Raw genomic sequence first — 21967 nt, 5'->3', positions numbered from 1 at the left:
ATTCTTCTGTCATAGGCTGTGGTTTCCACCTTGACAGGACACTTTAGGACAGCCCACAGGATAGAACTGTTTACTGCAAATTCATTAAAAAATATGCCTGTTAGTCATCGCAATATCTGTTGCCAGCAGTGCCTTGAAATCAGACCAAGAACTAATATTTCAACAAAACAGTAAAAACAGGAAGTAACAAAAAACTACCATATCCATTTTGACCAGTATGTGGGAAAGCTCTGTATTATGTGTTGCAATCATCAGTGACTGGTGTTGGGTCTCTATGACTCTGTTTTCATACTAAAGGTGGATCCGTACAAGTTCATCTGGTATAGTACAGCAGAAAGTATGAGTCATGGTCCAGTTGAAACCAAAGCTCAACTAAAAACTGCAGACTAGGGCTGTCAGGCTGTCTCAAGAAATATCTGGGTACTTTGGAGGTGCAGCCAGAAGACTTTGGGGGCGGAGTCAGGAGCAAGGTTGTGAGAAGCACAATTGAACTCTGAAGGGAGTTCTGGCCATCACACTTAAAGGGACCGTGCACCTTTTAAATGCCTTCCCTCCAATTGGAAATAATGAAGGATTGGGGCATCTTCTTTAGAGGCTCATAGAATTGGACCCCCTAGCCCAATCTTTTTGAAACTTGGGGGACGTTTTGAGGAGATGCTATGTTGAAAATTTGGTATCTCTACATCAAAAAGCAGGCCCCCCGAGTCCCAGATACTCAACAGATTGATTCTCCATTATACCCTGTGAGAACCAGTCTCCATAGGATATAATGGAGTGCCTAGCAGACATTTCTTTTCCCCCACCCCCACTTTCTGATAACCCTGAAATGGGGGGAGAGATCCAAACCAGAGGATCTCCTGCCCCCACCTGGGGATTGGCAACCCTATTGTAGACTGGGGGAAGGGATGATAACACTATTACTGGGCTACTGTAAAACATTCAAATAACACATACTAAGCACTTTAAAAACATGTTCTGTACACTGTTACTATGACCACTGCTTTCACATCACATGGTTTTAATGGAGACATAAAGCTTCCTTATACTGAGTTAGAACACCGGTCCACCTAACTCAGTATTGTTTTCTCTAACTGGTAGCAGCTTTCCAGAGATTCAGGTGGACAGAGTTCTTCCCCAACACCTGCTACCTGAGATCCTTTGACTGGAGATGCCAGGAACTGGCCCTGGGACCTTATGCATTCAAATCATGTGCTCTATGACTTAACCACCGTGTTGGAGAGATGTCTGTCATCCAGACACATGAATATTATCAGCATATATTAAATTAAGCTTCTTACATAAAAAAAAAATATTGAGCTTGTTAAATTCAAGCAACAGAACTCTCTGTTCACAAGAATGTGTCTATATACCTCCTCCACAGACTATTTGGGAAAACTATTTATGTGACTCCTTTTTTAGTTGATGATCAAAAGTATAACATAACACGTTTCTTAGCCAAAATTGCTTTTAAAAGGCCTCTCCCCTTTTCCATCAGCACCAATAAAGAGCTAAAGCTGTTTCCCCACCTTATTAAGTCTCCATTTAAATTACATTCTTGCTTTAACCAATAACAAAAGCAAGAGAAGCTAGTCAACAACAACAAATAAAATTATGGAGAAAAAATATGGATATATATAAAATATGGATATATTAGTAACCATTGTGCATTTCAATCTGCAGAGAAAGGAACATTTTATTCCAGCAGAAAATCATCCCCAAGGAATGAAACATGATTGAACATAAAAACAATAAACTATAGTTTCTCGGAGGCTTCAAATAAATTTGCAGTATATTCCAAGCATTAAACTGCTTTCTGATTTTATACAAAACGCAACCAAGCTTCAAGGGATTATAATGTCAACCTTTTCAGTATTCAACATGTGTGCTTAAAGAAAAGGAACACCGCTGTGGTCCCTACAATTGTTTTCTTTATACATTGGGCCCGTACAATATTTGCAAGAGTAAAGAAAAACAAGCAGACCTTCTACATGCTCATTGAACAATGACAGCAGCACAAAATGCAAAATCTGAGGAGTCCTTACCAGGCTTTACGAGGCTTGTCTTTGTTTCCTTCTTATACCGAGCTGACTGTTGCATTCCGTCCCCCATTGTTCCCGAATTAAATTTCTTTCTTGTGTGGTCTCCATCGCTGCCAGTACAAAAGCTGACTGGACTGTGTCCAGTGTCAGGAGGAGTCTTCACTGGAGATACCGACTGGCTGCTGGGGCAACCTGTGTCATCTGAAAACAGGGGACAAAAATCAACAAAATGCTACAAGGAATGTTATCCCGTTAAGTCAAACACAAGGCGCAGAGTGTTAAAGCTGCAGTACTGCAGTCCTAAGCTCTGCTCACGACCTGAGTTCAATCCCCGGCGGAAGCTGGGTTTTCAGGTAGCTGGCTCGAGGTTGACTTAGCCTTCCAACCTTCCAAGGTCGGTAAAATGAGTACCCAGCTTGCTCGGGGGAAAGTGTAAAAGACTGGGGAAGGCAACGGCAAACCACCCTGTAAAAAGTCTGCCGTGAAAACATTGTGAAAGCAACGTCACCCCAGAATCAGAAACAACTGGTGCTTGCATAGGGACCATTCCTTTCTTTATTTCATGGTGAAGTTGCTGGTTTCTAATGAACAGCCTAGCCTCTCAGCTGGTGGATAAGGTTTTTGTAATCTGTAGGGTAGTTTCTGATTTTTGAAACTGGGATTGCATTTTTGGGGACACGTCTGGATGTCTGAAGACTGTAAAAAGTAACTAGGATCAGAGCAGCTCAACAGGAAGCTTTAAAATGGAAGGAGACAGGACTGAAAAAGACTTTGGGACACTCAGACCAGCACTGGTAGTCTGTTTACTCACACACAAAAATACCATGCACATTATATATATATATATATGTGGGGAGGGGGGTGTTCTCCCCTTGCTTCCAAATAGAGTTGCCAGGCCCTGAAATCAGTGGGCGACTGGGGGGAGGGGGGACATGGAGGAACTGGCCAAAACTGTACAGTAAAACCAAAGAGTTTTTGACAGTTCCTGGAGAGGACTGACATCACAGCTGGGAAAAACTCTGGGGGCTGGCAACCCTATGCTCCAAAACAACCTTCTGCAGTGGTTAATTTGGTTTGTAGGGTTGCAGACCTGTAATACGTATCTTCCAAGGCCTCTTACAATCATTTCAGCAGTGAAGAGATCATTACCTTCACTACAGAAAAGAACTTGGGGGAGGTGGAAAATTGGGTTTAAAGACTGTGTTATGGCTTGGATCCAAAGGTGACTTGGTACCTGTGCTTGTATAGGAAGGGGGCAGTCTCCTCTACAAATGGGGCAAGGACAGTTGTGCCTATACAACATCATTTTTGGAGCAAAACTGGAAGCGACATCAAAGACAACATCAAATCAGGCCATGGTTCTAGGATTTGCTCCAAACCAGTATTAAACCATAGAGTTTGGGGCAAATCCTAGAGCACTAAAGCAATGTGATGACATCGCTTTCAGTTTTCCACTAAAAGTCACATGGTACATTGTGCTGATGCCACTAATCCCCTGCTATATTTACCCCACCAGCCTGGGATGCAGAGGTAGGAAATGGGGGCCAATTCCAGGTGGTCTCCTGATCCCCACCCTGACATGTTACTCTCCCGTCAGAGAAAAGACAGGATGTTTAGAAAATATTGATTCTTATTTCTTAAGAACACATCAAACATGAACAAAAACACTTTCAGAACCCAAATCACTTCAGCACTGATATCCATTAATTGCCATCTGTAGTGGACATCTCCATTACCCAGAATTTTGTTTTATTACCCATAATGGCACATGTTATTAAAGTCTTAAAGAGCAGCAGTATATAAATAATCAAACATAAAACTCACACCAACTATTATTCCTTGTCACACATGCAATAAAGTTAAGCATAGCTGAGCTGTTAGTGCCTCCTGTTTCCAACTGAGGAGTAGTAGTTATTGGCAGCAGGCATGAGCAGAAGAAACCATCCAGTTTATGGTCTTGCTTATGCCCCTAAGATTTCAACAGAGATCTTAAGAATACATCTAGGTCCGAGGCAGAAACATGATACTCCAATCCTTACACTGCACTGAAATGGAGAATGAGTATGTGTAGCTGTATTTTCATGAGTTCATTTCTCATTCATCCAACCCTCTCCTCACTCTCTTGATATGTTATCCAATTTAGACTGAGATTATCATCTCCTTGGCATCAGAGACCTTCCTCTGTAAAGCACATTCTACATACTGTGTTATATGACATGCGTGATTCATAGATGCCTGCTTTGCTTCCGCCTCATAGAATTATGCATTTGAACAACCATCCCCCTTCTTAGCAAAGCAGTATAACGATATGCAGACATCCACTTTGCCTGAGGGGAAGACAGAGTTTTGGGGGGGAAACCCTCCTTCCCCAATTCCAAAACTGGTCCTGCCCAAAGCACATGTGTACTTCCCTCATGTTCCCCACATATACAATAAAAAATATTTTTGTAATTGTTTGGAGAGTAGAATCTGAATTTAGTTCTTTTTAATTTAGTTCTCCCAAAACAAAGCTGTGTGCTGTTCTCCAGGGCTATGGTTGTTCTTCTATGGAAACTAGGTTCTTTCTGTTGGAGCAGAGTTTTCCAACCTGTGGGTCGCATCCCCAAAATTGGCCAGGAAGGCTGTGAAGGTGGGTCCTAGCCTTTTGCAGTCCTCCCCAAAGTTGGCCACCAATTCCTAGAGGCCCAAATATTTGAAATAACTTTCTAGAGGAGGTTGAAGGGATACCCTTGCTGGCCAATTTTAGGAAGGTGTGGAAGGCCAGTCTTTTCAAAGCAGGCGTCTTCTTTTTTTCCCAGGCTGTCTTCGTGGTTGCCTGTTTGGTGGATGGTATTTCATTGTTTTTGTTCTATTTTGTTATTTTATTATATTTGTTCACCACCTTGAACTTTGAGAAAAATAGGAAATTATCTTTTAAACACAGGACTTTATTTTTGGGAAAAGAGTTGCTGGAACTTTTAGGAGGGAAATGAAGGGGAAACACATGGGTGCTCTTTGTAAACTTTTAAACGTATTTAAAATTTTTGTTTTCACAAAGAGGTTCCGGAACTCTGCTCCACCGTGCTCCCCAGAAAAAAAAGTCCTGTTTGAATAGGCTTCCCAACCCTCCCGCCCTGGCGGGGGACCCCAGGATTTCCACTCTCTTCCCCCGCTCCTCAAAAAAACGGAAGCGGGGGGAGGGGGAAAAGGGCGCCGGGGAGCATGGCGAGCTGCCCGATCCTGAAGCGGGCGAGGCCGCCGCCCCCTCCCCGCCCACCGCAGCTGCTCCTCCGAGATGGGCCCAAGCTGAGCCCATCTCGGAAGAGCAGCCAAGAGCAGCGCAGCCAAAACCAGAGAAGGGGAGGGCGAGGCAGGCCAGGAGCATGGCGAGCTGCGAATCCGGGCCCTTCTAGGACCCGGACTTGCGGCTCGCCACGCCCCCGGCCCGCCTCCACCCCCCTCCGCTTCCACCCCAGAGGCGGAGCGGGCGAGGCCGCCGCGCCGCTGCCGCCTCTTCTCTGCTCGCCGTGGCTGCTCCTCCGAGATGGGCTCAGGCTGAGCCCATCTCGGCGGAGCAGTCATGGCGAGTGGAGAAGAGGCGGCAGCTGCGGGGCGACTCACCACGCTCCCCGGCGCCGTTTCCCCCTCCCCCTAGCTCCACCCCAGTGTCTCCTGGCTCCACCCCAAAAGTCTCCTGGCTCCACCCCCAAAGTCCCCAGATATTTCTGGGGTTGGACTTGGCAACCCTATGTTTGAATGAATGAATGAATGAATGAATGAATGATCTCTACCCCACTCCTCAAGGAGCTCACTGTTCTCCCCACCACCACAATTTTATTTTCACAACAACCAGGCTGTTTATTGTCAGAATACAATCTGGGAGACCCAGGTTTCAATCCTCACTCTGCCATGGAATCTCTCATTCCAACGAAAAGGAATGAGACAATGATGTAAACAGCTTTGGGTCCTCACTGGAGAAAATACAAGTTATTAAGTAAATATAGGGCTTCTTTTTTGAGCAGGAACACAGTTCCAGCTGGCTTGGTATCAGGGGATGTGGCCTAATATGCAAATAAGTTCCTGCTGAAGTCATACAATGAAGTCAAGTATAATAAACAAATAAAATCCTGTTGAGGCTGAAGGAGATCAGCCAGCCAGAAGTCACACAATGAACTTTGTACGGGAGGATTTGACTCTGAGTCTCCCTGGACTGTAGCCCTAACCATTATACCACCTTTCTCTGCATGTTCCCCAGAGAGCACTGCATTGAGGGACATAAAACCTACTATCCATCCCCGGGCCAAAGGAGGCCAGGTTGTGCTCTACACGGGCTTAGGTCTTCTCAGTGGCAGCACCAGAAATATGGAATGCCCTACCAGAGGCCATAAGGGCCCTGCGGGATCTTTCTACCTGCTGCAGGGCCTGTAAAACTGAACTATTTCGGCAGGCGTTTAACACCTAAACCGGGAGAGGACTGCCACCCTACATTGCTAAAGAGCTACAGTTACTATAAGATCACCATCAGGATAGAAGAGCCTGCCTATATTGAAATGTACAGTGTACAGTGCCATAGAATGTTTTAAATTGTTAATTGTATTTTATTGATTTTAAATTATAATTTATAATTGATAGTCAGTCGCCCTGAGTCCACTCGCAGAGAGGGTGGGTTAGAAATGGAAAGTAATAAATAAATAAATAATACCATGCTGATCCAATCTGCATAAAGAAAAGAAGGCAGCAGACAGATGGATCAGTAAGGCTAGCAAGAGGTGAATTCAAACACACTGCAGAGCATTAGGCCCACCCTGATCATATATGCATGGGATGGAGAAAGCAGAGAAAGAAGTACTTTTCTCCCTTTCTCACAATACAAGAACTCGTGGGTTAAAACGGATAAAAGAAAGTACTTCTTCACCCAAAGGGTGATTAACATGTGGAATTCACTGCCACAGGAGGTGGTGGCGGCCACAAGCATAGCCAGCTTCAAGAGGGGGTTAAGATAAAAATATGGAGCAGAGGTCCATCAGTGGCTATTAGCCACAGTGTGTGTGTGTATATATATATATATACTACATTTATAAGAACATAAGAGAAGCCATGTTAGATCAGGCCAATGGCCCATCCAGTCCAACACTGTGTCACACAGTGGCAAAATTTTGCCACTGTGTGACACAGTGTTGGACTGGATGGGCCATTGGCCTGATCTAACATGGCTTCTCTTATGTTCTTATAAATGTAGTACACAGACCCCATGACCTGGATTGCCCAGTCTCGTTATCGGAAGTTAACAGGGCCAACCCTGGCAAGTACCTGGAAGGGAGACTTCCAAGGAATACCAGGGCCAGGATGCAGCGGCGGGCAATAGCAACCCACCTCTGAATGTCCAAGCCCCCCTTGGGGTCGCCAGAAGTCAACCATGATTTCCATGCACGCACACACACAAACAAAATACTCACCAAAAAATCAGATATGTAGTAGACATAAATACACTGCTTTTTGAATTAGAAATTCACAGTTGTCGGGGAGGGATGGTGGCTCAGTGGTAGAGCATCTGCTTGGTAAGCAGAAGGTCCCAGGTTCAATCCCTGGCATCTCCAAAAAAGGGTCCAGGCAAATAGGTGTGAAAAGCCTCAGCTTGAGACCCTGGAGAGCCACTGCCAGTCTGAGAAGACAATACTGACTTTGATGGACCAAAGGTCTGATTCAGTATAAGGCAGCTTCATATGTTCATATGTGTTAATCTACATAACCAGGAAGCATTTCTTTGGTTTCATATTATACACGCTGAACAATTTATTTTATTGTGAACTGCACCAGTGACTACTGAACTTCTAGGATTGGGACTATAACTGATATAATTCACTTTCTTTTGAGTCTATTTCTGATTATACTGCTGGACTTGGCCAGTGTTTTACTGCCCTATAAATATTCATATTAAATGTTGCACTCGAGTGTGTACATGACTGAAACCTAATTCAGCAGCTTGTCGCAATGAAATGCTTTCTTCATTCTTACTGAAACCAATTGCACATGCCATAGAATCATTTATAGCTGTAATGGGCTGGCTATTTCCGAGAACCTTTCACTTCCAAACAAATGGAAACAAGGTATTATAGCAGACTGCTGCCTTGATAAATGCATTTCAAAAGCTACCATTCCTGTGATGACTAAGAGCTACTCCATCCTCTTGACTTGGGCATGAAGCTCCCGGGCAGCTGGGGGTGAGGGAGCAGTTCAGTAAGCTTTATTTGCATTTGCTGGAAAACAGCAAGACAAACCAGTTTCTTCCCCCTTAATAGTGTTGCCAGCCTCCAGGTGGGGCCTGGAGATCTCCCGCTTTTACAACTGATCTCCAGCTGGCAGAGATCAGCTTCCCTGAAGAAAATGGCTGCTATGAAGGGTGGACTCTATGGCATTGTCCCATGCTGAGGCCCCTCCCCTCCCCAAACCCCACGCTTTCCTGGCTCCACCCCCAAAGTCTCCAGGTATTTTCCAATACAGACTTGGCAACCCCACCCCTTAATGACTCTTTTTTGCAGCTGTACTATTAATAAATCTTACCCTATCTAAGCCCACCAGGTTCCACCAGGTAGACCTAATAAAATTCACAGGATACGACCCTTGTCCCACTCTGACTCAGGGTTGCCAGGTACCTCCTGGTCACTGGCAGGGGATGGTGAGGTAGGATTGGGAATCTAGGTTGGGAATCTACTGGAGATTTGGGGAAGGAGCGTGGGGAGGACAGGGACCTCAGTGGGGGACAATGCCATAGGGGTCACTCTCCAAAGTGCTTGTTTTCTCTCAGGGAACTGAGCTGTAAATGAGCTGTAATTCCAGGGGATCCCCAGGTCCCACTTGGAGGTTGACACTTACGCCCCAAGAGAATCAAATGGGCTCAGACTGGAATACCGCTATGTAACATTGCATTATTAAGAACATACTTGATTTCTTATTGCACAATCCTAAAATGTTTCCTTCAAAGCTTCAATGCACTTACTCCCCCAAATAAATATATGCAGCACATAGCTTAGTTTTTCAAAGTAAAAAATGAGCAGATGGTCTGCCCAGTGTCCCAGATCAGGCCCATAACTTACATTTGGCTGGACCTTATGATTCCCATCTGCTAAGTAAGGAACTGTGCCCCAATTGGAGGAGTTTTGTATTGAGAAAGAAAGGCTTCTATACTATCCCAAAGGGAGTTATATGATCTAACCCAGTCCATTTAGTCAGAATTCTGTTCTTCTGGTCAGGACACTAATGACTTACAATAACAACAAATCAATCCTTTTACCAAACAGATGGGCTCTCTGACCGGCTATAATCTAAAGGAAAGACATTCCCAGAAGTATTTTGGAAACCTGATGGGCAGATAGAATGTACACAGCTCTGTTTGCCCTGAAATGCTGAGCAAGAGCTCCTACGGTATCAACCCCTCACCTTATAGACTTAGCATGATCAACTGCACCAGGGTTTATTAGGAATGTGTCCAAGTCTGGAAGAAAAGCCAACTTGCAAAGTGGCTACAGCTTGTTAAAGTGGCCATAGGCTAAAAAGGACCAGTCAATCAACCAGGCAGATGAGGAACATCTCCATCAGACTTTGCCATTGACCATACAGATACCTGGATAAGTAGCAGCAAGCAATATGATTCCCATCAGGGAAAAGGCACTGGAGCCAGATTTCTCTTCTAGATTCACACACATTTTGAGTTTCCTGCATTGTGTAGGGGGTTGGCTTAGATAACCCTGGAGGTCGCTTCTAAATCTATGATTCTATGATCCTAAGAACCTGAGCAGTCATGCCATATCAGAAGAATGGTCCACCTAGTCCAGCATCCTGTTTCCAAGAGTGGCTAGTCAGAGAGTCACATGCAAGGCCTGCTGGCAAGCGCCCTCATATGCTGCCTCCTCCCCACATCTGATAATGAGGAACATTATCATGCACCTGATGAAGTGGGCTCACAAAAAGCCCATGCTAGTTCTTTATGCGCTCAGCATAATTAATCATGCCAGGGCTGTTAAATATATATTTTGACTATACTGCTGGACTCTGAGAGTAGTTTACTGTCCTATAAATATTCATATTACATATTGCACTCCAGCATGAGCGTGCCATTTACCTAACAGGTGAGCATGTAACTCTGATTTGTCATCATCTAAAGGCAAGAAGCTCCAAGGAGTCTTTAAGGAGTCATGAGTCTTTTGTGGGTTTCACTGCAACAGACTTACACAGCTACCCTGCTGGAATGAGTAGGCTTTATTGGCACTGCTTTTTGTCTGGCGGGACTCCTGTGCCTTTGTCGGGCAACAGTGACCCTTCCTGAATTGCTACACTTCCCTGTAGAGAAAAGCCACTTCTGCCAAATTACTCCTTGAGAGACATCTGTTCAGGCCACCAGAGTCCTGCAAGTAAAACAGGTTGCCTTGGCCTGCTCAGAGGCTCACTACTTGAATTTACTCGTCGGGTGATCTGATCTATAGGCTTTTCAGGACTGTACCATGATCTCTTCTCTTGCCTTTTGCAAGGTCCGGTTCCAAAGGAAGTAACATTTGCATAAAACTCCTGACAGGATGCCACTGCTTGGTCACAAGAAGCGAACCTTTACTTCCTTGTCACTCTCCAGTTGTCACAACAAGGACACCATTGCTTCCTTGGCACAAGGGGTGACATTCCTCTGCTTTGCTACAGCAGTGTGGTGCAGCAGTCAGAGTGCCAAACTAGGATCTGGGAGAGTCCAATTCCAAGTCCTGCTCTACTATGGAAGCTTGCTGGGTGACCTTGGGACAGTCACACTTTCCAAGCCTAGCCCATTTTAAGGGTTATTATGAGGGTAAAATGGAGAAAAGGAGAAAGATGTAAGCCCTCTGGCATTCCCATTGGGGGTAAAAGTGGTATATGGGGAAGGAGAGAACGACAGAGACAGATAGGGAGAGACAGAGACAGAGAGACAGAGATACGAAGTGGTATCAGAAGATTCAGAAATATGAATATAGAATCCAAAGTGAAATTAAATTTTGGTACCAAGTAAAATTTACACAGAAAAAGCTCTTTGTTTTTAATTGCAGTTCTCCTGTTTTCAAGAAGACACCAGGCTGCTTACCACAGGAACAAAATGAACTTGGCACTCATACCCATTCCTCCTCCGAGTGCATATCGTTAACAGCCTTTAGACATGCCAATGACTAAGCCAGGCTTTTGCATTCAGCTGCCAACAATGACATGCTCATTTATGCCCTCTCCTCTTTCCTGTGACCCATCAGTTATTTTTAAACTAGCCCTACACCTAACACCGGTGCAAACCTCCGGTTCCAAACAGCTGCATGGAAAACTGTACATCTGTACGATGGCAATGGCCAGCTTATGCTGCCAGAGACATTTTTTCCATGCATAGAAGTATCAGATGAACATCTGAACTCTACTTCTCTCTTGCAGGATCAAAATCTTCACCGTCACACAGAATAGCAGCTGCACATAGAAGCGGACTGTCCATCAATGGAGATGACATATCTTTTGACTTATAGTGGACAAGACATCTCCCCGGGCATGGAAATAATATTCGGAGCACATGGTGGAGTTCCCTCAACAAGACCATTTTTACCTCTAGAGTTGAAGTTATTTTAGTTATTTTAACAGATTTGAGTCCACTAGCACCTCAGAGACCAAGAAGAGTTTCAGGGTGTAGAGATTCACAGCTCCCTTCATCAGGCACAGTAGAATAAAAGTGGAGATCTCTTTTACCCTAGTCAGAAGGTGGGGGGAGGGGGACTTATTGAGCAGAATCCTTGTAAAAGATACAAAGGTACAAGGTATATTGTAATCAGCTTGCTTAGAGCAGAGGGGAATCACTTTTATCCCACTGCATCTGACAAAGGGAGATTTGACTCTCGAAAGCTTAATTTGAAACCTCTTGTTGGTGTCTAAGGCGCTTCTGGATTAAAATCTAACTGTTCTACTACAGACCAACACAGCTATCCTGAGAAGCTGTGAATTTTAGCATTCTCTCACACATCACCCATGAATCCAAAGATCCAGCCGGCCAGTTCTTCGAGACAAAGGAAAAGAAATTTTAGTTTTTGTATTTTAAAATGCTCTCTCTCTCTCTCTTTTGGTCAAAAAGCAACTCCTCAGTCTACATTACAAACTGCTTTTGAAACTGGGGGAAAGTTTCCAAACTAGTCTGTGACACTGCACGAAGTAGGGAGTCAGCTGTTCAAAAAAAGGCCAGCATTCTAGTTGGACTCATGTGAGCCTCTAGGCTGAGTCAGCACTCTTTGAATCCCAGCCAGAGTCCATAAAAATCTAAGCCTCTTGGATCAGAGAAATCTGGAGTCGAGACCCTGGCTAGGTTATGTATGTGCTTTATGACCTAGTAAAAGTCACTTTCTCGCACATTCTGATCCCTGGCACGCTCACTCGGACATCAATCCTACTAAAAGTTCCAAAGTAAACGTTCCAGGATTGCAGGTTCCGTCTTTTTTACAGGAATTGTACTGATCTACTTCACCAGGTTGTTTTGGAGAATAAATAAGAGGAAACCATGGGCACTATAATCAATTAATGCATCATAACTGCAAGAGCAGCACACTGGAAAATGTTCTTTAAAGTCTGCAGTATAATTCTGCGCACTGAAAGAAAAATCTGACTGAGGGGAAAATCCAAGTTTCCCTGCTTCTAAACACAGCGAGATCAGATGAATGTTAGAGAGTTTAATCCCATTTAAATCCACTGACTCCTTCCTTTCCTGTCATTCTGCAAAATCAGTCAACAGTCAGCTTTGTACAGCAGTCAGGATATTTGTAGTACCTTCAGTGTTCAAAGGGTTTCACACATGCATTATTTCCACATTCAACAGCCCTGTAATGCAGGCCAATAGTAATTCCCCCTATTCTGTATTTGAGGAAGTTGAAGCACAGCACCTTGCCCAAGGCCTCCTACTGAATCTGTGTGCTTGGTGAGATATAAGCTGGAGGTCCTACAAACAACAGCTCAGGTAGGGATGTCAGCCTCCAGGTGGGACCTGGGGATCCCCTGGAATTACGGCTCATCTCTGGACTACAGAGATCAGTTCCCCTGGACAAAATGGCTGCTTTGGAGGGTGGACTTTGTGGCATTGTACTCCACTGAGGGCCCCGTCCTACCCAGGCTCCATCCTCAAATCTCCCATAGTTTCCCAACCTGGATCTGGATCCCACACCAGTAACAGGGGAGAACCTCGCAACCCTACCTCAGAGAGCAATCCTAAACCACCAGTCTGCTCAGAAATAAATTCCATTTTATTTACTGGGGCTTACTCTCAGGAGAGTGTTCTTAATGATTGCAGCCCTGATCTCTCAACTGCTATGCTGTGTCAGTTATCTGTAGGAATTTAGTAACAGAAACCCCTTTTTGTTGATCCACAAGAAAAGGAAACGGGAAATGGGATGATGTTCTTCTTACCTGAACTGCCAGGTAGCTGTCACTTCTCAAAATCGCCCAGAAAGAGCTACCCACAGCCGGCACGAACCTTCGCCCTGTCATAACCACTCTGATGGTTCTGAAATTACTGCCCTATCAATCATGAAGAACAGCTGGCTCAGAGGCTGACACAGAGGAGACACCCTGTAGGCATTCTCCTTGCCTGCCTTGTCAGCTTCAGCAATTCGGTGCCAAGACCCAACCTCTAGCCAAGATAAGGCTCCTTAGCAATATCCCCCTTATCAAAGCAGAAAAGAGACATAATGGCTTTCCTGGCACAAGTAAGAAAGAGTTACCTGACTGCGAAGACGTTGCCTCTGTTACGACTGGGACCGAGAGGAAGTTCCCTTGTCTTTTTTTGGGAACCAGAGATATCATTTCCCTTTCAGAAGAAGGAAAAAGAAGCCAAAGATGTCCCAAGCTACGAATGTGGCAGCGCAAGCAAAGTGAGAGGGAAGGGAACGAATGGGACTCTGGCTAATCATCAGCGCAGCAACGTCTGTTCTTACTCCCCTCCTCTTTGCTTGACAGCAGCAAAATAATAATAATAAAAAAGATTCATTCTGTCAACTTTCCGCTTTCATGACTTGGCAACCCCGCAGCCTTCCAAGGGCACACAATGCTATGCTCCACCCTCTCGCACAAGGCCGTCTGTTACCACACAACTCCTGATAGACGTCAGCTCTCACTTGGCAGTCATTTGTGGCAGGATGCATTAAAGTTAACCCCTTCCAAAGCCTCAAGAGCCTGGAAACCAATGAGCCTGTTGCAGTCCCTCCAAAATGCTTTAAAAAAAAAAACTGCTAAATTTATACTGACGCCAGCATGACAAGATGACAAGGGAAGTGGCCTGATTCCTAGAAGGGGGAACCATAAAGGAAAGTCCTGGCTTGGCTCTGAACTTACCTAATGTTGCTTAGAATTTGAATGCATAAGCACAGCAATTCCCATAACAATCCTCTTAGGTAGGCCAAAGCTGGCATTCCCTTATCAAAAACTGAGGCTGAGGGGGAGGCCTGAAAACTGCCTAGTCAGGTTCATGGCTGGGGTGACCTTTGAATGGGGAACTCATGCCCTCAGCCACTATGCTCTGCTAATTTGTTGCCCCTTTTATTTTCTATGACTGGGGAAGACAATGGGAAACCACCCCGTAAAAAGTCTGCCATGAAAACGTCATGATGTGACATCACCCGAAAGTTGGAAACAACCAGTACTCACACAGGGGACTACATTTACCTTTTTTAAAATAAATAAATAAATAAATTTTCTCCACTTCTTAAACTTAAATTCTAACTTTTCATCGTTGCTTACGGCACCATGTATACTTCTCTCTTTCTCCATGTTGTGCTCACAGCAAACTGGTGAGGTATTTGTTCTAAAAGTGTGACTGGCCTAAGGTCATCCAGTTAGCTTCAAGGCTAAGCAGAGCTACCCACAGACTTCAACCCAGCTCTCCCAGCCTACCTAGCTGTAAGGAGATGATACGCTGAAACTAGGGTTGCCAATCTCCGAGTAGGGTCTGGAGATCTCCTAGAATTATAACTGATTTCCAGATGACGGTGATCAATTCCCCTGGAGAAAACAGCTACTGCGGGGTGGACTCTATGGCACCAGACCCTGCTGAGGTACCTCCCCCTCCCCAAACCTAACCCATCTAGGGTTGCCACGTCCAAATGCCTCGCTGGCGGGAGGTGGGAGGAAACTTTCCAGGAGTGGGGCAGAATATCATAATATGCTGACATCACATGGAAGTGATGTCAGCTTGTCATGGATGTTGTGCAACACTGTTTTGGTTTGGGGGCAAAACTCTTTGGTAAAATCAGCCTCAAATCATAGAGTTTTGCCCAAAACCAGAGTGTTGCCGTGGGACATCCTGGACATGCTGCCATCACTTCCACATGACATCAGCGCATCATGTTTATTTCTGGCAATGTCACTGGTTTGGAGGCATGATTTCCTCCTGCTGGAAGCCCAAAAAACTGGGGGATCCCCTGCTCCCAACATCCCAGGGTCCATCCCCAAATCTCCAGGAATTTTCCAACCTGGAGCTGGCAACTCTAACTAAAAACCACACTCCACACCTTGGATTAAGAAAAGGAGCTATCTATCTGATAAAATGAGAAGTTTATGTTGTAATACAGTTGTTAACCTTCCAGAGGCTACGAAACTGCTTTTGGGTTTTGTTGTAATACAGTCTCGCACAGCTACTCCTTTGGAAAAAGACTCTTGAATGTCACTGAACTCTGCAAGCCTTCATCACCCCAAAACATGCTTTCAGATAACATACCAAAAAAAAAAAGAAATGTGTCTTTTGAGTTGGATCTTGTTAACAAAGCTTTGCATGGAATGAGCTGAAAGGAGATGGGTAGGACAGGTGAGGCACTGATGGAGGTTTTTCTTTTACAGCTCTCTTTGTTGTCTGATATACAAAGCCAGCGAGGAGAGAAGCAAAGGTCATTTGGCAAGGCTTCCCAAACAGGTGCACACGACATTGTCAGAAGAACAGTCACTGATTCAAAGAGCCAGTGGGGTGGTATTGGTTAAGATACTGGATGAGGATCTGCAAGACTCAAATTCAAATCCCCACTCTGCCATGAAGCTTGCTGGGTGACCTTCAGACAAGCATACTCTCTCAGCCCAGAATTGCCAACTCCAGGTTGAGAAAGTCCTGGAAATTTGTGGTGTGAGTGTGTGTGGATATGGTTGCCAGCTCTGGGCTGGGAAATACCTGGAGATTTTAGGGGTGGAGCTTGGGGCATAATGCCCTAGAGTTCAACTTCCAAACTGGCCATTTTCCCACTTTCTCTCTGTCACCTGGAGATCAGTTGTAATAGCAGGAGATCTCCAGCTACCACCAGGAGGTTGGCAACCCTAGGTGGAGCCTGGAAAGGGAAGTGTTTGGGGAGGGGAGAAACTTCAGCAGAGTAATAATACCATAGAGTCTACCTTCCAAAACAGCCATTTTCTTCAAGGAAACTGATCTCTGTCGGGAGATAAATCATAACGCCTGGAAGTTCCCCTGAAGAAAATGGAAGCTTTGGAGGATAGAATGGTATGGCAGTATACCATGTTGAGGTGCCTCTCCACGCTCAACTCACCAAAATCTCCAAGAATTTCCCAACCCAAAACGAGCCACTCAGTGCATTAGCAAGAAATGTCCAATCTATCAGACCTCTTCCTGCATTAATATTTATTTGTTTCTTTAGGTAAAGTTGGTAGCAAAGATCCAGGACACTTGAATGGCAAAGAACAAAATCATCCTTGTCCAACCAGAAAACACAAAGTTATTAGGAATTCTGAAAACATGATTCAAGAATATGTATTTCTGCTTGAATTTTTACATTGGCCTTTTTGCTTGGCTGGTTGATTTATTAACGTACAATCTGACTCCCAGCAAGAGGAATTATTTACTGTACCATGATGAGACGTGCAGCATGTTCTCCATCGTCTTTAATTCAGAATACACGCCCAGTGAACCCTTCAGAGCTTACCCAATGCGCTGATTTGTAGGGCAGCAGCAAGCTCAGCACTCTTGGATCACTTAAATTTTAATCGAGCATGGAAGTGGAGGGAGAAGCTTTGCCTGATTAAGCTTAGCCTCTTCACTCAATTTCAGAACAAATCTGCCATCTCAACTAAACAATACGCTTACTGGCAAAAAGACATTTGACTTTCAGAGGAGACTGACTCTGCAGGTAAGTTAAGAAAGCAGGTTACACTGCAACAGGAAAGAGACTGCCACCATGGTATCCGCCAATACCTTTTCTGGTGTCCATCAATTATTTTTAAAAAGTGGGCAGGGTCAGAAAGGGCTTTTGCCCAGCCTGGCTCCTGACTGGCCACTGGCATTTTGATTGGCTGTGCAGATTTTTAAAACGTTGCTTTGGCAGTTGCTGCTACCACAGCACATGAAATGTCATTGTATGACTGAAATTAAGGTGCGGTAGCCATTTTGCAGTTGGGTCTGCCTCTTGTGGGAGCCATTTTGTGGCTGCGGCCACCACCCTATCTGAATTCCGAACCATTCAGGCTGAGAATGGAGACTCCTATTCTAGGGATTCTTTGCAGAGCTGACAAAAGCACTTAACTGTGGCCACCGCGAAAAAGCACAAAGGTGGTCCACATTGGTGTCTATGGGATGGAACGCTGCAAGTTCAAACTCACTTTGAAATGTGAATAGTGGTTGCTACCAGGCCATATGCTTTTCTTCTTGTAACCCTGTGAACGCTGAAATTGCTTAGCAGCTTTAAGACTAACGGATTTTATTGTAGACAAAGAGAACTGTGTTTCTTGAAAGCTTATGCTGCAATAAAATTTGTTAGTCTTAAAGATGCTACTGGGCTCTTTGCTATTTTGCAGCAACAGACTAACATGGCTAACTCCTCTGGATCTTACAGATCTTATCAGTATTTAGGACCTCAAGCTACAGGCTAGAACATAAGAGCCTTCAAAGAAGAAAGACATGGCGACAAAAGACCCTGATAACCAGACATTTCAGAGCAGAATACAATTCAAAGTGCACTGTTATGTGAAAGTAAATTTTATTAAAATACAGAGGACCTGCTCTCACGGTTCAAGGAGCTACTCACTTTTAATACAAAGAGGCAGAGACCGTGCTTACTGCCCCCCATCCCCAACATTTTATGGCAAATGAAAGCCAACAAGCATATTCTACCCTCATTGGGTTGGGGAGAGTCTCTTTCTTTTGAGAGGGGGGGGGGTCCGTATACCTGGGGATTTTGCCAGGTTTTGAAAAAACGCCTACCTTGTCCTAGTACTCCTCTGCTATTATTGTTACATAAAAGCGTTTCTTCAATGTAAGTGCTTTCTGTATGCAAAAGCTGATTGAACACACCACAAAACAGAGTTTATTTTGTTCTAGACAATGTTGCATTGTGAATCCATCAGATAAAAGTAAAATCCAAAGGGCCCAAGCTGAGTTTTTCAGAATAAGGAGGACACGCCCTGCCCCTGGACACTGAGAGCTCAATGACACCCTTCTGAGTTTCTTTCAACACATTTCTTCTGAGTTTCGTTCAATATATATTTTTCCCTTTTGTAATTTAAGATGCCACCATTGCTTTATCAAGCAAGAGACCAGCAGGAGGCAGGCAGGCTTTAACCATTTCCATCTTGATGTTACCAGTTCTGGAGTGGAAATTCCTGGAGATTTGGAGGTTGAGCCTTGGGAAGGGCAGGATTTGGGGGAGGGAGAGACGTCAGCAGGGTATACCATCACAGAGCCCACCCTCCAAAGCAGCCATTTTCTCCAGCGGAACTGACCCCCATAGTCTGGAGATAAGTTGTAATTTCAAGAGACCTCTAGGTCCCACTTGGTGACTGGCAAGCCTAACCCCTACCGTTTTCTCTCTGAAGGGAGGGGGGAGCCATTCCTGAGCAGTTTTCATTCCCATGGGACAAAATTTACAGGTATGACTGGGGAAGGCAATGGCAAATCACCCAGTAACAAAAAGTCTGCCAAGAAAACGTCATGATGTGATGTCACCCCATGGGTCAGTGATGACTCAGTGCTTGCACAGGGGACTACCTTTACCTTTTTATCACCAGAAAGGATAGAATTGCTTGAAGGTGGCTTTTCCCAGAGATAAAATAGCAAAGAAGGAAAGGGTTAAATTCCCTCTTCTCCTCCTCCTCCAGAGCCAGTTTGGTGTAGTGGTTAAGTGCACGGACTCTTATCTGGGAGAGCCAGGTTTGATTCCCCACTCCTCCACTTGCACCTGCTGGAATGGCCTTGGGTCAGCCATAGCTCTGGCAGAGGTTGTCCTTGAAAGGGAAGCTGCTGTGAGAGCCCTCTCCAGCCCCACCCACCTCACAGGGTGTCTGTTGTGGGGGAGGAAGGTAAAGGAGATTGTGAGCCGCTCTGAGACTCTTCGGAGTGGAGGGCAGGATATAAATCCAATATCTTCTTCTTCTCCTCCTCCCTCTGTGCCATTCTCTTGATAATGCAGTCCTGACAGCTAGCTGAGTTGAGGAGAAGCCACACCTCAGCAGTAGCTCATCTGCCTGTCATGCACAGACCCCTATGATCAGTCATGGGTATCCCAGAGGCAGGACTAGGAAATGCTGCTGTGCTTGACAGCTGCTGCCAGGGCAAGTGAACTTTCTGAGATTTATGGTCCCACTCTAGCTGTGTGGACCCATATTGCTGGATAACTGCACTATCTGGGCAGGAACTCCTGGCAGTGAGTGATTATCGTGTATGGATCCTAGGGATGCCAGCCTTCAGGTGGGACCTGGGGATTCCCTGGAACGACAACTCCACTCCAGACTGCACAGATCAGCTCCTGGAGAAAATGGATGCTTTAGAAGGTAGACTCAATGGGCACTGTATCCCACTAAGGTCTCTTCCCTCCCCAGGATCCATCCCCCAAATCTCCAGGACTTTCCCAACCTGGGGGAGGGACGGTGGCTCAGTGGCAGAGCATCTGCTTGGTAAGCAGAAGGTCCCAGGTTCAATCCCCAGCATCTCCAGCTAAAAAGGGTCCAGGCAAATAGGCATGAAAAACCTCAGCTTGAGACCCTGGAGAGTCGCTGCCAGTCTGAGTAGACAATACTGACTTTGATGGACCAAAGGTCTGATTCAGTATAAGGCAGCTTCATATGTTCCTATGTTCTGGCAACCCTAACCGCCCCCACTCCCAAAGTCCCTGCTGGAGGTCATGGGGAACCTGGCAACCCTAGTGGATCTAGCCCAAAATAAATCCAGCAGTGATTACTTGGCAAAGCTAAGACTGTTAACTGCAGTCTTTGTCGCTCCTAATTCAGCACCTGAGCTACTGCACTCTTATGCACTATATTTGCACTTACTTCTATGTTAACCAGCCACAGAAGCTTAGACTGCAAGAGGTGCTCAAGTGCTCAGGCCAGGGCTGGCCCTAGACTGTCTGGCACCCTAGGCAAGGTTAACTTCTGTCGTGCTCCCCTGCACTGAGAACGTCACTGAGTCAAATGGGGGCAGGTGCCCAATTTGGTGACCCCAAAAGGCCTGCACCCTAGGCAATTGCCTAGTTGGCCTAGTGGCAGGGCCGGCCCTGGCTCTGGTACAGCTAATTTGTAGTTGGTCTTCTTGATAAGGGTGTGATAATGTTAATAAGGTGGCAGGCGTAGCTGATCTCGGGGTTCAGCCCTACTCGGCATCCCTGCAGGACTGCACAGATTGCAACAAGATGTTGCAAGAACTAGATTTCCTTCCTGGAAATTATGGGCAGGCTGAAAAAAATGAAGCTTTTCAAAGTTGTTTTTATGCTGGCAAATGTACGCTGAACCCATAAGCGTTCTCGATCATAAAGCTTTTAACTGGACTTTAGCACTCAATAAAGCAAACGTTTTGGTACAAGCCAAAGTGGCTCCTTTGCACACTGCCTCTCTCCCCCTCCCCCCCTCCGCCCTTGGTTTGGATTTCAGCAGCAGGATTCAGATGTCAGGCTGAGACAAACATTCTCCCAGAAGCATCAGCTGGCCCCGTTGCTTCAAACATGCCTGGTTTCCTCATAAGTTCCACAGCCAATCTGGAGCAGCTCTGTCCTGCATGCGCCACATTTACCTTGTCAATCAGGAGAGGAGCACACGCTGGAAGGAGGGTCAAGCAGCCAGGCTTTTTTTTTTTTTTGACAGTTTGTCTTATGTAGCTGTTTCAATTGGGGAGAGGAAGAGGCATTCCTGGAGAGATGGTGGGGGTGGGATTTAAGCTACGGTATCTGCTTGTAAGGTAATAGGTCACCAGGGGAAAATATACACTTCATCCAAAGTGAGAGACTCTTTGGCATAAAGAGGGGAGGGGATCTGTTATGCAGTGAAAGTGGAGTTTATTGTCAAAGATCACAACCTGGTCTCCTTCTCATGTGCAGCAAGGCTTTTTTAGTTTTTCACTGTTACAGAGGTCAGCTAGGAGGGCTACAGGTACCAACCAGTGTTCCCTCTAAGCTGAGTTAGTATGAGCTAGCTCACAGATTTTTAGCCTCCAGCTCACACATTTTTGTCTTAGCTCAGGAAGGATGACCCCAGAGCACCCTAATTTATGCAGTAGCTCACAACTTTAATGCCAGCAGCTCACAAAGTAGAATTTTTGCTCACGAAACTCTGCAGCTTAGAGGGAACATTGGTCCCAACCATAGATATCACTACCCTTTTAGAGCGAAGCTCAGGCCATCTAAAATGATGTGAAGGGTGTACAGCACGTCCCCTCGCTCCTTCATTTTCAAGTGCCAAAAACTTGAAAAGGTGCCAGGGGGTGGAACAAAAGTTCCTGGTCATGCTGTGTTACCGTGAGGCATTTTTAAATGGCCTGAGTTCAGCTCTAAAACGGCAGCGGCATCCTATGGATTCCATAATGTCTAGTTTGGCCAGGGCTTTTTTTGAGCAGAAATACAGTTCTGGCTGGCTTGGTGTCAGGGGTGTGGCCTAGTATGCAAATGAGTTCCTCCTGGGCTTTTTCTACAAAAAAAGCCCTGAATTTGGCCCTTCCCAACCCGAAC

General features: G+C 45.3%; 1 protein-coding gene across 4 annotated transcripts in view; it reads right to left on the bottom strand.

The window, feature by feature from the left end:
- SYBU (syntabulin) overlaps positions 1 to 21967 on the bottom strand; it is a 77467-nt gene that overhangs the window by 28748 nt on the left and 26752 nt on the right. For 3 of the 4 annotated variants that reach the window (XM_060243311.1, XM_060243314.1, XM_060243310.1), the window contains exon 3: positions 2043 to 2240. In XM_060243311.1, coding sequence (XP_060099294.1) covers positions 2043 to 2240 — 198 coding nt within the window. Of the gene's footprint in view, positions 1 to 2042; positions 2241 to 13768; positions 13899 to 21967 lie in introns of those variants that run through there. The other variant, XM_060243313.1, reaches the window with a different exon arrangement.

This window comes from Heteronotia binoei, chromosome 7 (genome assembly GCF_032191835.1).
Source record: "Heteronotia binoei isolate CCM8104 ecotype False Entrance Well chromosome 7, APGP_CSIRO_Hbin_v1, whole genome shotgun sequence".
Taxonomy (NCBI): Eukaryota; Metazoa; Chordata; class Lepidosauria; order Squamata; family Gekkonidae; genus Heteronotia; species Heteronotia binoei.
The sequence above is the reverse complement of the archived record's forward strand: the minus strand, read 5'-3'. Positions and strand labels throughout refer to the sequence as shown.